Source organism: Gobio gobio (assembly GCF_949357685.1).
Source record: "Gobio gobio genome assembly, chromosome: 12".
NCBI classification, from domain to species: Eukaryota; Metazoa; Chordata; class Actinopteri; order Cypriniformes; family Gobionidae; genus Gobio; species Gobio gobio.
Genome location: NC_137105.1, coordinates 44,047,543 through 44,060,996, shown reverse-complemented (window position 1 = coordinate 44,060,996; position 13,454 = coordinate 44,047,543). Strand labels below are relative to the sequence as shown.

At 37.5% G+C, this 13,454-nt stretch overlaps 1 protein-coding gene across 1 annotated transcript in view; it reads left to right on the top strand.

Moving 5' to 3' along the window:
- syne2a (spectrin repeat containing, nuclear envelope 2a) overlaps positions 1-13,454 on the top strand; it is a gene marked incomplete at its 5' end in the record, with an annotated part of 120,539 nt that overhangs the window by 9,435 nt on the left and 97,650 nt on the right. The window contains 18 exons of the mRNA XM_079831393.1: positions 1,542-1,619; positions 1,726-1,818; positions 3,749-3,939; positions 4,048-4,247; positions 5,322-5,422; positions 6,449-6,538; positions 6,660-6,773; positions 6,868-7,005; positions 8,091-8,255; positions 8,344-8,456; positions 8,555-8,723; positions 10,012-10,108; positions 10,206-10,399; positions 10,672-10,842; positions 11,969-12,106; positions 12,230-12,331; positions 13,001-13,177; positions 13,278-13,436. Coding sequence (XP_079687519.1) covers positions 1,542-1,619; positions 1,726-1,818; positions 3,749-3,939; positions 4,048-4,247; positions 5,322-5,422; positions 6,449-6,538; positions 6,660-6,773; positions 6,868-7,005; positions 8,091-8,255; positions 8,344-8,456; positions 8,555-8,723; positions 10,012-10,108; positions 10,206-10,399; positions 10,672-10,842; positions 11,969-12,106; positions 12,230-12,331; positions 13,001-13,177; positions 13,278-13,436 — 2,490 coding nt within the window. The remainder of the gene's footprint in view (positions 1-1,541; positions 1,620-1,725; positions 1,819-3,748; positions 3,940-4,047; positions 4,248-5,321; positions 5,423-6,448; positions 6,539-6,659; positions 6,774-6,867; positions 7,006-8,090; positions 8,256-8,343; positions 8,457-8,554; positions 8,724-10,011; positions 10,109-10,205; positions 10,400-10,671; positions 10,843-11,968; positions 12,107-12,229; positions 12,332-13,000; positions 13,178-13,277; positions 13,437-13,454) is intronic.

The window sequence follows — 13,454 nt, the reverse complement described above, 5'->3', positions numbered from 1 at the left end:
ACTTTGTAGGCCAACCCGGAAGTTAGCGGCGCATGGGTTCCCTCGATCAAAAAGCCATTCATTTTCCCCATAGACTTTTGGAAAATCGCAAAAAATAAGATCTGTGTTCAACAAAGAGTAATGACCCTTACACGTTTTGTCTACCAAGATAATCTTTACAAGTTAATCCAAAATGTATACATTTTGAAGCCCAAATAAAGCCGTCAGATATAAAATGCTAACGGTAGGCTATAAACGGACTACAGCACACCATGGTCGCGGATCAACGTCATCATCAAGCTTCCTCAAACTTTATTTAAAAAACACGCTCGCTCATTATGATCTGCGCTGTGTATGAACACATCCACTTTTTCATGAGAAATATTGCCCATTCGTTTTTTCCAAAAATGTTAGAAACTAATTTTGTTTATGCGTGCCTCTCTGAGATTTATATTTTGTTAATGTTTTTTCAGACAATATGATTATCACTGTGATAACATTAAATGACATGAAACACAACCCAGTCTCTTTTTGTTAAATGCAAGTTTATGTATGATCAATAATACAAAACGTATAATAAGCTACACATGAAATAAAGCAAACAATTCAGTCAAACATTCAAAGTCAGTGCTAGTCGGCTAACTTACAACGGTAACGTACAGTTATAGCCTAAAAATAAACAAGTAATGAAACTTATCTTTGCACTCAGCCTAAACGATTTGCCAGGGAACAAATTATAGATCCATGAGAGCAAATATGGGCCGTTAAATCTCCACAAGACTAATTATAGCTGGAGACGCCACATAGACATCAGAGCCAGCGGCAGGCGGCAGAAGGACTAGCCGAGGAAAGTCTACTCTCGCCGGGTAAACAAGCGCGGATCGCCGCGGACCCACTGGAGCTCACAACTCCGATAACACCAGATAAAATGTTTAAATAGGCACTCTTCTTATAAATAAACCACATATTTGAGCTTTAAACAACTACATTATCGACTGAAAAAGTCTTAAAACTAAGTTGTCACACATTAACAGTAGATTTTAACACAAAAAGACGTGTAAACACAGCCCACGTCAGCCATTTCTCAACGAGACAAACATGTGAAGAGAGTAAACTCCAAATGTTCAAGCATCAAACTTTGCGCGAATAGCGCGATTTATTCACGCCACATAAGTTCTTCATTCATTAGGCTGAAACGCGACGGGCTAGTGAGAGATTGCCTGTTTGTCACGATGACGTCTAAAGTCCCCGCCAAAGGATGTAGTCCCTTTTAGCAACTTGTTAGCAACCATCGTTTTTAAGACACAATAAAGTCTTTAAAAAATCACAAGCAGGTTATAACTAGTGTGTTTTATGTCATAGATTAAAACGTGAAAATATATAGAGGCTTTGTTAACCACAGACCTTATTTCAGGCGATTTAGCAAAAACCCATTCAAAAAACCCATAGACTTTAGGGCGAGGGAACCCATAGGGCTAAAATGCTAACTCACTTCCGCGTTTTGGCCTACAAAGTGACGTCATTACTTCGGCACTCTATAGAGTCTGTTTGTTTCTCTGTAGAAGCGTGAGCGGGGTCATGGTGTGTTTCAGCAGAGAGGCAACATCGAGACTGCTTTGAACTTCTTGAAGAATAAATCTGTAAGAGGGATTTTGTCATTCCTACATGATAGATGATGATTTTCCATCTGTTAGGACCTTAAGATTTATGTACAAATGGCGTAAACAACTGTTTATGTTCTCTCAGATCAAGCTGGTGAACATAAACATCCCAGACATCATTGAGGGGAAACCTTCCATCATTCTCGGCCTGATTTGGACCATCATCCTGCACTGTCATGTGCGTATAACAACGAAGAGACCATGTGTCTTTACAAAAACATGCATATCATATATACATGCTTGTTTCTTTGCCTTGAGCTGTTTTTTTTCATTGTTTACTTTACCATTTTAGTTCAGAAAGGGGCTGTACTTTTTGATATTTGAGACGCTTTTATTCCTCCAGAAGAGAAAAGAACATCAAAATAATGATGCACACAGGAAGCATATAGTATTATGTATCCTTCAGAGGATTCTTCTATGTCAGGGAACCTGGGTTGAATGAGTTCAGTGGTGTTATTAGTTTAAATATATATCGTTTAAAGGAACACGCCGCCTTTTTGGGACTTTAGCTTATTCACTGTATACCCCAGAGTTAGATAAGTCCATACATACCATTCTCATCTCCGTGCGTGCCATAACAGCACAAAGCTAGCCTACTGCTCAATAAGTGACAAAACAACGGCAACATTTTCCTATTTACATGTTGTGATGTGTATAGTTACATCGTGTACTAAGACAGACGGAAAATGAAATGTTGCGTGTAATATCTGTGTAATATCATTGCGCCGCTGCACCCATGGTACGGCAGCAAAGTTCCATGATTATTACGCAGGAATGAGAGAACAGTTCCTAGCCATATCGGTCTAGAAAATCGCAACTTTTAATTTCCCTTTGGTCTTAGTACACAATGTAACTATAGACATCACAAAATGTAAATAGTCAAATGTTGGTGTTATTTTGTTACTTATTGAGCAGTAGGCTAGCTGGAGCCATTTATCTCCAGTCTTTGTGCTAAGCTAGGCTAGTGGTGGGTGCGTCAGACAGAGTTATGGCACGCACTGAGATGAGAATGGTATGTATGGACTTATCTAATTCTGGGGGATACGGTGAATAAGATAAAGTCCCTAAAAGTGGGCGTGTTCCTTTAAGGGTGCGCACACTGCACAGTATGAAAAAAATATATATGGCAAAATCGATGTCATTTATATTTTATGTACACTACAGTTCAAAAGTTTAGGGTTGGTAAGATTTCTTGAAAGAAGTCTCTTTATGCTCACCAGTGCTTTTAATTGATCAAAAATACAGTAAAACCGTAATATTAACCGTAATTATCTATCTATGTTGAAAACAATTGTGCTGCTAATATTTTTGTGGAAAATGTGATAATTTTTGTCAGGGTTCTTTGACGAATAGAAAGAACAGCATTTATTTGAAATAGAAATCTTTTGTAAATGTATAAATGTCTTTAAAGGTGCAGTGTGTAAATGTTTGCGGCATCTAGTGGTGAGGTTGTGAATTGCATGCCCCCAATGCTCACCCCTCCCTTTTGGAGCACCTAGAGAAGCTACGGGGGCGACACAGGACAAAGATGTTTTAGTCGGAGAGAGCAGAGCATGACTCTAGCCTTCTGTAGAGCAGTTTGTCCGTTTAGGGCTACTGTAGAAACACAACGGCGCAAAATGGCGATTTCACTGTAAGGGGACCCGCGGTGTATGCAGATAGAAATGCCTCATTCTAAGGTAATAAAAACATAACGGTTCATTATTTAAGGTCTTTATATACCACTGAAAACATAGTTATGTATATTATATTGCATTTCTGTTAATAGATCCTCATAAATACTACACACTGCACCTTTAAGAAATATCTTTAAACGTCTATAAATGTCTGTTTTGATCAATTAATATGTCCTTGCTGAATAAAAGTATCACTTTCGTTCAATAAAATAAAATGTTACTGACCCCAAACTTTTAAATGGTAGTGTACTTATCAATGATATATACTGTATATTATATGCATATTTTTATGGGAAAGTGATCCAAAATATACTGCAGAAATTATGATCCTTCCTCCTTGCCTTCCTGTGAATGTTTTCCTGACAATAAATCTTTTTGTTTGCTTTTTGCCAATACATCTGTATAAAACATGCTCACTTCTCATTACTACAGATAGAGGAGCTGGCCAGCACTCTCTCTTATGGATCCCGTTCATCCTCCCTGGACTCTCTGTCCAGTCTAGATTCTGTTTCTGGGTCTCCAGGCTGTAGTCCTGTTCCTCGAGGAGCATCACCGCTTCACACGCGCTTCCGTCTGTCTGCCAAGAAGGCTTTGCTCCTGTGGGTTCGGGACCAGTGCCAGAAGTGAGCTTCATCTTGCTAATGATTTCAAGCACTTTGAAAGTTTGGTCAAATTGTTTAGTCTATTTGATGGCCACTCTAATTGTTTCTCTAAATATTTTCTTTCTCCAGAGTTGGTTGCTTAGCCAGTGTGAGGGACTTTAAATCCAGCTGGAGGAGTGGGGAAGTGTTCCTGGCCATCCTCTGCTCCCTTAGACCTGATCTGGTGGATCTCTCCCAAGCCCAGACCAGCAGCCACCTGGAGAACCTGGAGAAAGCATTTCACCTGGCTGAGAAGGAGCTAGGAATTCCCAAACTGCTAGAGCCAGAAGGTGAAAACTATTAGCAGCGTCCCAGTTTGTCCCAGTCCCAAATGCCACCCTCAGCCCTCGCAATCCTCCTCCAATTCAACACTTTGCGTAGGCTGTTGGGTAATAGTCTGCTGTGAAGTCTGTATTTTCAAACTGGGGTCTGCAAGGGGATGCATGTGGATCTGTGGGAAATTTTAAATGTATCTAAAGACTGGTTGAAAGTCATGATATTAATATGATAGCTATAACCACTAGTTTTTAACAAAGAAATATATATTTGTTTATTTATACATTTTAATGTATTTATTGTAATATTGTGATTATCCACCAGGGGGTTGAGTCACACTTCTAATATGTCTTCAAATAAGAAAATAAAAAATAAGACAAAACACATATTTAAAATAAGCAACTACAAAACAAGATATTATTAATTATTATATTATTAATTTAACCTCTCAACGACTGTCTTGAAAAACCTTAATGAGGTAGCCCAATTTAAAAAAAATATTAAATTAAAGGGATAGTTCACCCAAAAACGAAAATTCTTTTATCGTTTATTCACCCTCAAGTTGTTCCAAACCTGCATACATTTCTGTGTTCTGCTGAACACAAAGGAAGATATTTTGAAGAAAGTTTGTAACCAGGCCGCTTTGGGGCACCATTGAATTCTATAGAAGGGAAAAATAGGACTATGGAAGTCAGGTTTGGAATAACGTGAGGGTGAGTAAATTATGACAGAATTTTCATTTTTCGGTGAACTATCCCTTTAAATTAAAATTACTAGAAATTGCTTTCTGGGGAGAAAAGTCACTTCTGGAAAAGCTGTGTTCATTTATAATTATTATTTATATTAAAATATGTTACTAATTTATTAATTATAAGGACTGAATAAAGTGTTGTCTCAATATTATTTTTTAAATATTATTTCTACAATATAAGCAACTCTTTATACAAACAAATATGCAGGTGCCTTTTTATATCAGTAAGGAGGTCCTTCGCAAGGGGATCATCATATTAAAAAGTTTGTTAGTTTACAATGTATTTGTTTCTTTATGGTTTTTGAAAGTTTTATGCACTTTTAAAATCTCTTCTCAGACATTGATGTCAGGAACCCCGATGAGAAGTCCATCATGACATACATTGCTCAGTTCCTGCAGTACTCCAATGATCTGCCCTTAGCTGATGACGATTTTGAGGTGAGGCCAACTGAATCTCCCAGCCAGATCTGTGCTTTTGCTGGTTTGCTTTTTTTTAAATTCACTTTCTCTCTCTTTCTAAACCCCAGGGCCCGTATTCATAAAACTCCTAATTTAGCTTAAAAACTTTTACGTAGGAGTCTTAGCTTAAGATCTATTCGGGACCGATCTGAGAGCAACTCTGAGCAAGGAAAATACAAAAACTTTTATCTTAGTGAAGAGGCGGGGCTGACCCCGTTGCTACGTATGACACAGTCTTTTGAAGACTGTGATTGGTTGGTTGTCCAAAAAGGGGAAAAAGGAGTGCTTTTTAGTATAGGGTCTATTCTAAGCCTTCACTTTGAATTTACAAGCACAAATTGTCCTATTTTACCGTTCTCTCTCACTCACACACACACACATACACATTATACATATGTACACTGAAAAATTAAATTAAGCATAATTAATTTGTGCTCGTTTAAATAATTTAAATTTAGTTTTTTTATTTGAATTTAAAAAAATTAATTGGTTTTATTTTGTTTAAATTGAGATCAAATAAATTGATTGCGACCACTTACGATAACATTTTTTAGTAAATTCAACAAATAATTTTTTTCAGTGTATATAAATCCTTTTATTATTTACCATGCTGTTAATTTCCTATAAGGTATTTGATTGGCTTAGAATTATAAACATTGTTCCACTCTTTCCAATTACACTGATTGCTGGCATGTCTATTTAATTTTCTCCGCTGCTAAAGCAACTCTTAAGCTCTTAAAAGTCCTCGTCCGTGCTCCTAACAAATTTGACCTTAAGACCTCTTTTAAGGGTTAAGATGCTTTCTGAATTACTTTTTTCTTTACTAGGATTTTTTTGTTAATATTAAGAGTAAACGCCCACATTTCTAAGAATTTACTTAGAATTTTGTCACTAGGAGCTACTCTTTGCATTAAGATTCTTTATGAATACGGGCCCTGGCCTTTATTATTATCCTCAAACTTTGCTTCCTCTTACTCTCTGTCACCACCTCCTGGTCGGATGCAGCTTCAAACGCTGCTCTTTCCCACATGCCTCTCTCCTGTCAATCTCCCTACATACTTCACTCCTGCTGTGCTGGCCTCCCCACTGCACCAGGTACAGGCGTCACGAAGCGCTTGTGGATTCCTCCACGATATCATTTCAGAGTCAGCCTTTACTTGCTTCAGCATGTTTTCTGATTTGACAATTAATCTCTGATTCCTTGCCCTGCCCTCAGGCTTCACCCAATCAAAAAGCCAGAGAGATGAAATGCTGGCTACAGCGAGCCTATCAGGAATTACTGGAGGCATGGGCCTCCACAGAGGGGAAAGGATATGTAGAAAGCTATCAGGTATGCATGCTGAATGTTAAATCATCACCTAATGTAAAACACTAGTCTTATGACAAGCCCCGAATGACTGTGAGTGTTTATGTTTTTATCCAAGGCATTTCAGAACTTTGTGGGAACTTATAATGATCAGCGACGTCCAGTTATTCCAATGCTTAGTGCAATGAGACGCTGTGCTAAACCCAGTGAGGAGCAAATGGCACTGAGAAAGGCCTGGGACACAATGGAGGAGAAGGTAAATTCTGCTGATTAAATATGTCACCAAATACATATTGATACCCGGTCTGGGTCTAGGGTATCACAATTGAAGATTGAGGTGCCCCTCCATCACATCATAACAAAAATATATCAATTAAAAACTTTAATATTTTATATAATATATTTTACATTCTAGTAAAATATGGAATAGTTTTGCTCAGTTATGCTTAGCTTAAAAAAAAAAAGCTTTGCCTTTTAGTTGAAGTCATGAGTTACATAAACTGGAGACACAATGCATTATAATTCGGGGGGTATAAACATTTGCACAGGAAGATTGGGGGTAGGGGGTAAATTGTTCTTATTTTGTCGTCCGGAAATATGTAAGTATTTTATGTAGCTTCTGCTGGGCAGTACAAAAAAAAGATTTTTAAATAAAATAAGAACAATTTCCATTCATCCTCGAGGTTTACACCCACTGGCTCATAATGTGTTGTGTTGCCTTGAGCATGTGTGAATGTTTGCAGCTTTTGATCAGGTAGTAACACACTATTAAGAATTAAGAATAAAGCAGATGTAAACTTTTGAACTGGATCTTTTTATTATTTTTTTATTCAGTTGTTATTATCATGTCTTGTGGTCTATATATAAACAAACATCATATGACTTGAACTGCACATATATTTAAAGTTCCTCTCATATTACTTTTGGTGCACTAAACAATCCTAAGTAGTTTATTTTTCTGAGCAAGACAAAGTAAGTATTAACCTTTTAAATGTATCTTATTTAGTATTTAATAAAAATTCCTTTAGAAATCAAAATGAATCATTCTGAATTTGCAAAAAAAGCTTTTGAATCATAAATCGAATCATGTGTGACCAACCAACACTACAAAATAATGCTGCCAGCCACACCAAGTTTTAAATAAAAACTTATAGCAGTATGACTTTATTTGCTTTAAAACATAATAAACAAATGATGAATCTAATAAACATACCAACCTAAATAAAAAAGTAACCTAAAAGTTGAAATAAACATGACAACCTAGAGTAATCTAGCTAATAAACTTGACATTGTGTACTATACAGCCAGGTTATTTTGTAAGCTTTTTTTCTTGCTTCCCAGTTACAAGAGTACAGAACAGAGCTGGATGTTGGTTTGCCAGCCCCTCTGCACACATTGGGCCGGTGGCTCCAACATATGGAGACTGTGCTATCTGAAGACAGCAGGAAAACAGAAGATCATGTTCTTGCTGCCAGAGATGCCAGACGCAAGCAAGAACAGCTGAAGGTCAGTGTGCAGCCATGTATTCTCATGCTTCAATGTGTATTTCTGAATTACATGTGTATCTCTGTTTTTATGCTTTCTGTTTCGTCAGGTCTTGGTTGAGGACTTAAGCCAGCACTTGAACACCCTTCATCACTTCTGTAACACAGATGATAATGGCTGTCCTCGAGTGCCAGTCGAGAAGCTAGAGGAGATCAAGAGACGGTTGGCAAACTAAATCTATTCAGTTCTCCCTGCTGAAAAGACCAGTATAGGTTGTGATTTCCAGGTTCCTTGCTAATGTTCCTTATTCTCTTTGATAGTTTCACCAGTGCCAGAGTGACAGCCAAATACCACGGCATCAAGCTACAATACAGAGAGCAGATGCACCATGTTTTTGACCTACTGGGACAGTTGAAGTCTAAGCTGAGCTTGTGGAAAGGACCTTACGGCTCCCAGGAGTCTGTGCTCTCTCTGCTAAAGGATTGGCATGTATGTGGCCATTTAGAGCAGTCATTGCTAATGGCTAATCGCCATGGGTTTCCTTTAGAAGGTTTTTTATAGCAGTTTTTGATTGAAGTTTTGATTTGAGTAATAGAGACTCTGATAAACATTACTAGCATTTCATAATTTGACGTTCATCACAAATTACATGAAATTACAAAAATGTTTATTGCTGGCAAGTTTGTGTTTTACTCCTGTTTTGAAAACCCATTCAAAATGAATGTCTCAAACATTCTCTTCTGGGTTTTAGGAATACAAACTGAACTGAATTAATCTTGTGCAGTTTTTGTGCAGATTTAGTCACATCTGTCAGTTTGCTTTGTTTTTATTGGTTGTTGACCGTTTCTGCATTAGTAGTCAAACCATATCTAAACAGGCTCAGATAATAGAGAGACATCATATTTTAGGCCAAACCGGAAGTTAGCATCACACTTGTTCCTTTGACAGAAAGCCAATAGGATTTTTTCATTGGATTACTGCAGAAAATAAACTGTGACCAACAAAACTTTGATTCATACATGTTGTGTTCATGATGGTAATCTTTATAAATGAACAAAACTTTCATGAATTCTTCCCAACTTTAACGTCACCACCACTAAACTTCTAAAAACTCTTTTAATCTTCTTGAGTATAAATGCAACAAGGCTGTGAAAACTGACTAGTGGGTAGAGTAGTTTTCCTGTTTGGCTGATGACGTTTAATGTCCTTGACAGTTACTATAATCCAGTTTAGCCTTTTTTTTAAACCTGTAAAAGCTTTTAAAAAATCTTGAGCGGGCTATTACTGATGTATTTCGGGTCCCACTTTATATTAGGTGGCCTTAACTACGATGTACTTGCATCAAAAAGTAAGTACAATGTACTTATTGTGTTTATATTGTATTGCAAAACACTTGCTGGCATTGAGGCAGGATACGGGTAAAGTTGTGGTGTGGTGGTATGGGTTAAGTAGTAAGTTTAAAGGTTGGGTTAGGTGTAAGGGAATTGTCAACACTGTAATTATAAATGTGACTACAGAAATACATTACAGATGTAATTACATGCAGGTAATTTTTTAAATGTAAGTACAATGTAAAAACATGTATGTACACAATAAGTGCACTGTATCAAATAATTAATTAAAATGTTAGGACATACAATAGTTAAGGCCACCTAATATAAAGCGGGTAAAGTAAGAAAGTATCTTAAGCTTGTGTTAACCACAGACCTTATTTCAAGCATTTAACCAAATCCAATAAAAAAAAACACTGACAGGCAATGTGTATATGTCCAATTAGGACACTGTTGACAAGCAAAGCCTGGTGTGGATGTTGAAGGAAGCACTTCAAAAGTTGAAGGACACCGCAGTCAGTTATACAAGCAAAGCAGCTTTGGGTAAGATTGCATCGATGGAAGTTCTGTTATACTTTGAAAGCCATTGGCTTCTTCCTGGAACTTATGTCTGATTTGTCCTTCTTTCTTTCTTTTACAGCAGACGATTTGCCTGTGGTAAACAGGCAAGTAAAGGAGGCTGATAGTGGGACGGGTGCTAGCGCACAAACCGCAGAAGTTGTAAGATCCACCATGGAGCGTGTGCTGGCTACGTGGGAGACCTACAAAGACTGCCTGTGTCTATTACAGGTCTGGCTGGGCCAGGAGGGCCAATCACAGGCTAAGGGGAGAGAGGTACAGCATTTGCCATTAAAAAACAAAAAACAAGATACAAAGTATACAGTGGCCACAAAAAGTATTTGGATGTCTAAGCCGCATTTAAAATGTATTAATGTAATTTCATTAGACACCAAAATATCAAAGCAAATTGCATATATCTTTGTTAGGATGTTTGCTAAGTTCAAGTCATGAGGGTGATCGCTTGGGTTGGGGCATGATTTTTGTATGTGGTTTCTTTTTCCAGAGGTTCAGTTGTCATTCATCTTGTGATCTCTTTCATAATGCAGCAGACACATTTTTCCGCCAGCCTGAATGAGTGGAGTTCGTGTCAAGCCCAGTTGAACGAGGCTGGAAACTTTCTCATTGAGATGAGTGACGCCTCCACCAGCCACTCTCTGACTGAAGAGCTCCGCAGACTCAACATGCAGTGGGCTGACTTCATAAAAAGGACCAAGTTTGTGAGTTTGTATAGACAGACCTCTCTAGTTTTCAGCAGGGTCTAAAATAACACTTGCCAAGCACCAAAATGTGAGTATAAGTTGTCTTTGACAAAGAAATAAAGCAGTTTCTGGTCAATTTTATAAGAAACTGCAACATAATACATAATACAATCTCTATCAACATAAACTTCGACAAAACATTTCAGTAGAAAGTTTACCATGCGTTTATCAACGATGCCTGTTAAAAAAATTATGCACATAGGCTGGTTTCACAGACAGGGTTTAGATTAAGACAGGATTAGGCCTTAGCTCAATTAGGATATTTAAGTAGCTTTTATAAACGTGCCTTAGAAAAAAAACATTACTGGTGTGAATCTTGAGACAAAACATTGGCTCTGACATCTCAAACATCTCAGTATTTTATTCTGGGACTAGGTTTAAGCCTTGTCTGTGAAAATCAGGGATTGTGTCACATGATTTCTTACTTTAATTTCAGTATACTGTATAATTTGAGTATGAGAACAACATTTTTTTGCAATAGCAGCTGCAAAACACGATGACACAATGGGCTGCATTGTTTCTCACAAATATTCAAGGTAAAAAAGATAAATGATCTTAATGTCAAGGACATTTAATCATTTAGCAGACGCTTTTGTCCAAAGTGACTTACAAATGACCAATAGAAGCAGTTGTAGCAAGTCCCAGTTAGTATAGTCTGAAGTAGTGAGTTTAGGTATAGGGGTGCAGAGCAGAGAAGGTGTGGCAAAAAATTTGTTTTGGATCCTGGTTATTTTTAAATTAAAACTTGTTCTACTGGCATCAGTAAAGAGTTTTGTCTTTAAAGCGCCAAGACCCAGCCTATTCTGATTCTGCAAGTTGAAGAACTTGTTTGTGGATCTTTACAAACTATTTTTCACTTTCTTAGAGTAATACACTGACAAGCTGGAACTTTAGTCTATTGTGTTTCAAAACCACAGGAGCATTCTGTTTCATCATCTGTCCTTACTGTTGATCAAATCATGTTTTTACTTTTTGTTGTTTGTCTTTTAACATACTACACCCTTGAAAAGATTGTGATTTTATTGATTTTTAAAGATATTCTTGTTTAACAATGAAGGGTTTATGCTATTGTTAATGTTTTCAGGCAGTGGCCCCTCAGCCCAATCCTGCGGTCCCGGGTGTTCAAACTGCTCAGGGCCTAATGCAGGAAGCTGGCTGGATGCTTAGAGAGACTGTGAATGTGTCATCTACACCTCTACGTATTTACAGGAAGAAACTCCAGGTTTACTGATCTTTCTGTCCCAGCAATAGTGCTTCATGCAGTTCACAATGTTATACTAGATGTTTCTTCATTGCTTTGTTTGTCTTTATTAATTTTATGGTTTTTTTTTCCTTCTTTACTTAGGGCATAACTAAGAAGATTTCACAGTTCGATTTGCACTCTTTATCTCCATCGCCAGACTGCAAAGAGGAAACTATTCAGAAACTTAGACAAACTCTCCCAGAGGTTAGGCAATATTCTGTCCAGGTTAAACATATTAGATGTGTTGTAAGAGATAGTTCACCCATTATTTACTTGCCCTTAGTTATTCAGTGGAACACATAAATTAAATTTTCAAGAGTCATCGATTCTGTGAGTGAACAAATAATTATTTTAAGTCGGTTCTGTCCAATGAACCAGTTCATCAGACTATTTTGTTCACAAAATGATTATCGTGGCCAAAAGAATTAATGATAATGATATTGCAATATCTATAGAAATTTTGTAAGTAAATAATAAAAAAATGTATTAAACCACAGCAATTAAACTTCTCTGACATGATTTTGTATGAAAGTACAACCTACACACTGACTCAACGTCATTTTTTTGATGGGTGGCAACCAATGTAAAAGTACAATACCGACTTCGACCAGATAATTACTGGTGCTTGATTACTTACATTATTAATATATTTGTAGTATTAACTCCTACTACAAATATCAATAAAAAAAATTTTTATATCACAGTTATAGTCAATAGGGGTAAATTGCGTCACCCCTAATTTGGAGCAACGTGAGGGTGGATAATTAATGACAGAATATATAATTGTTGATGAACTATTCATTTAAAACACCCTGTGAGAGTAGTTCTTTTAAACTATGAACTGAGCAAATCTGTGGGCATGTTTCTGTGCAGATATTTGAAACTTTGAACCGGGTGAATCAGATGTGTGAGGGACTCCAGAAAGCGACCTCTCTGCTCGAGGGCAGGCTGGCTGAACTTGAAAACTGGAACTCAGAGGCTCAAGAGGTCTGCCAGCTCCTAAAAGAAAGGCAGCATAGAGGCCACTGGGGGCCACATCTCAGAACTAAAGTGAGAAGAATCAATATAGTTCTTGAGTTGATCAAAGGAGTTGATTTGGTTGATCAAAGGAGAACTTTCACATTGTCGTCTTTTTTGATTCCCATTGCAGGCGTTGATCTCCAGAGGTCTACAATTGGAAGGACAGGTGGTGACAGAAGGTGAGGACCTGCAGGTGCTTGTGACATCGGTGCAAAAGAAATCCACCCTTCCTTACCTCAGCACTTCAGCCCTACAAGACCGACTGAAACGGACTGTTTCTCACTGTCAGGTGCATTTTTTTGCAGAC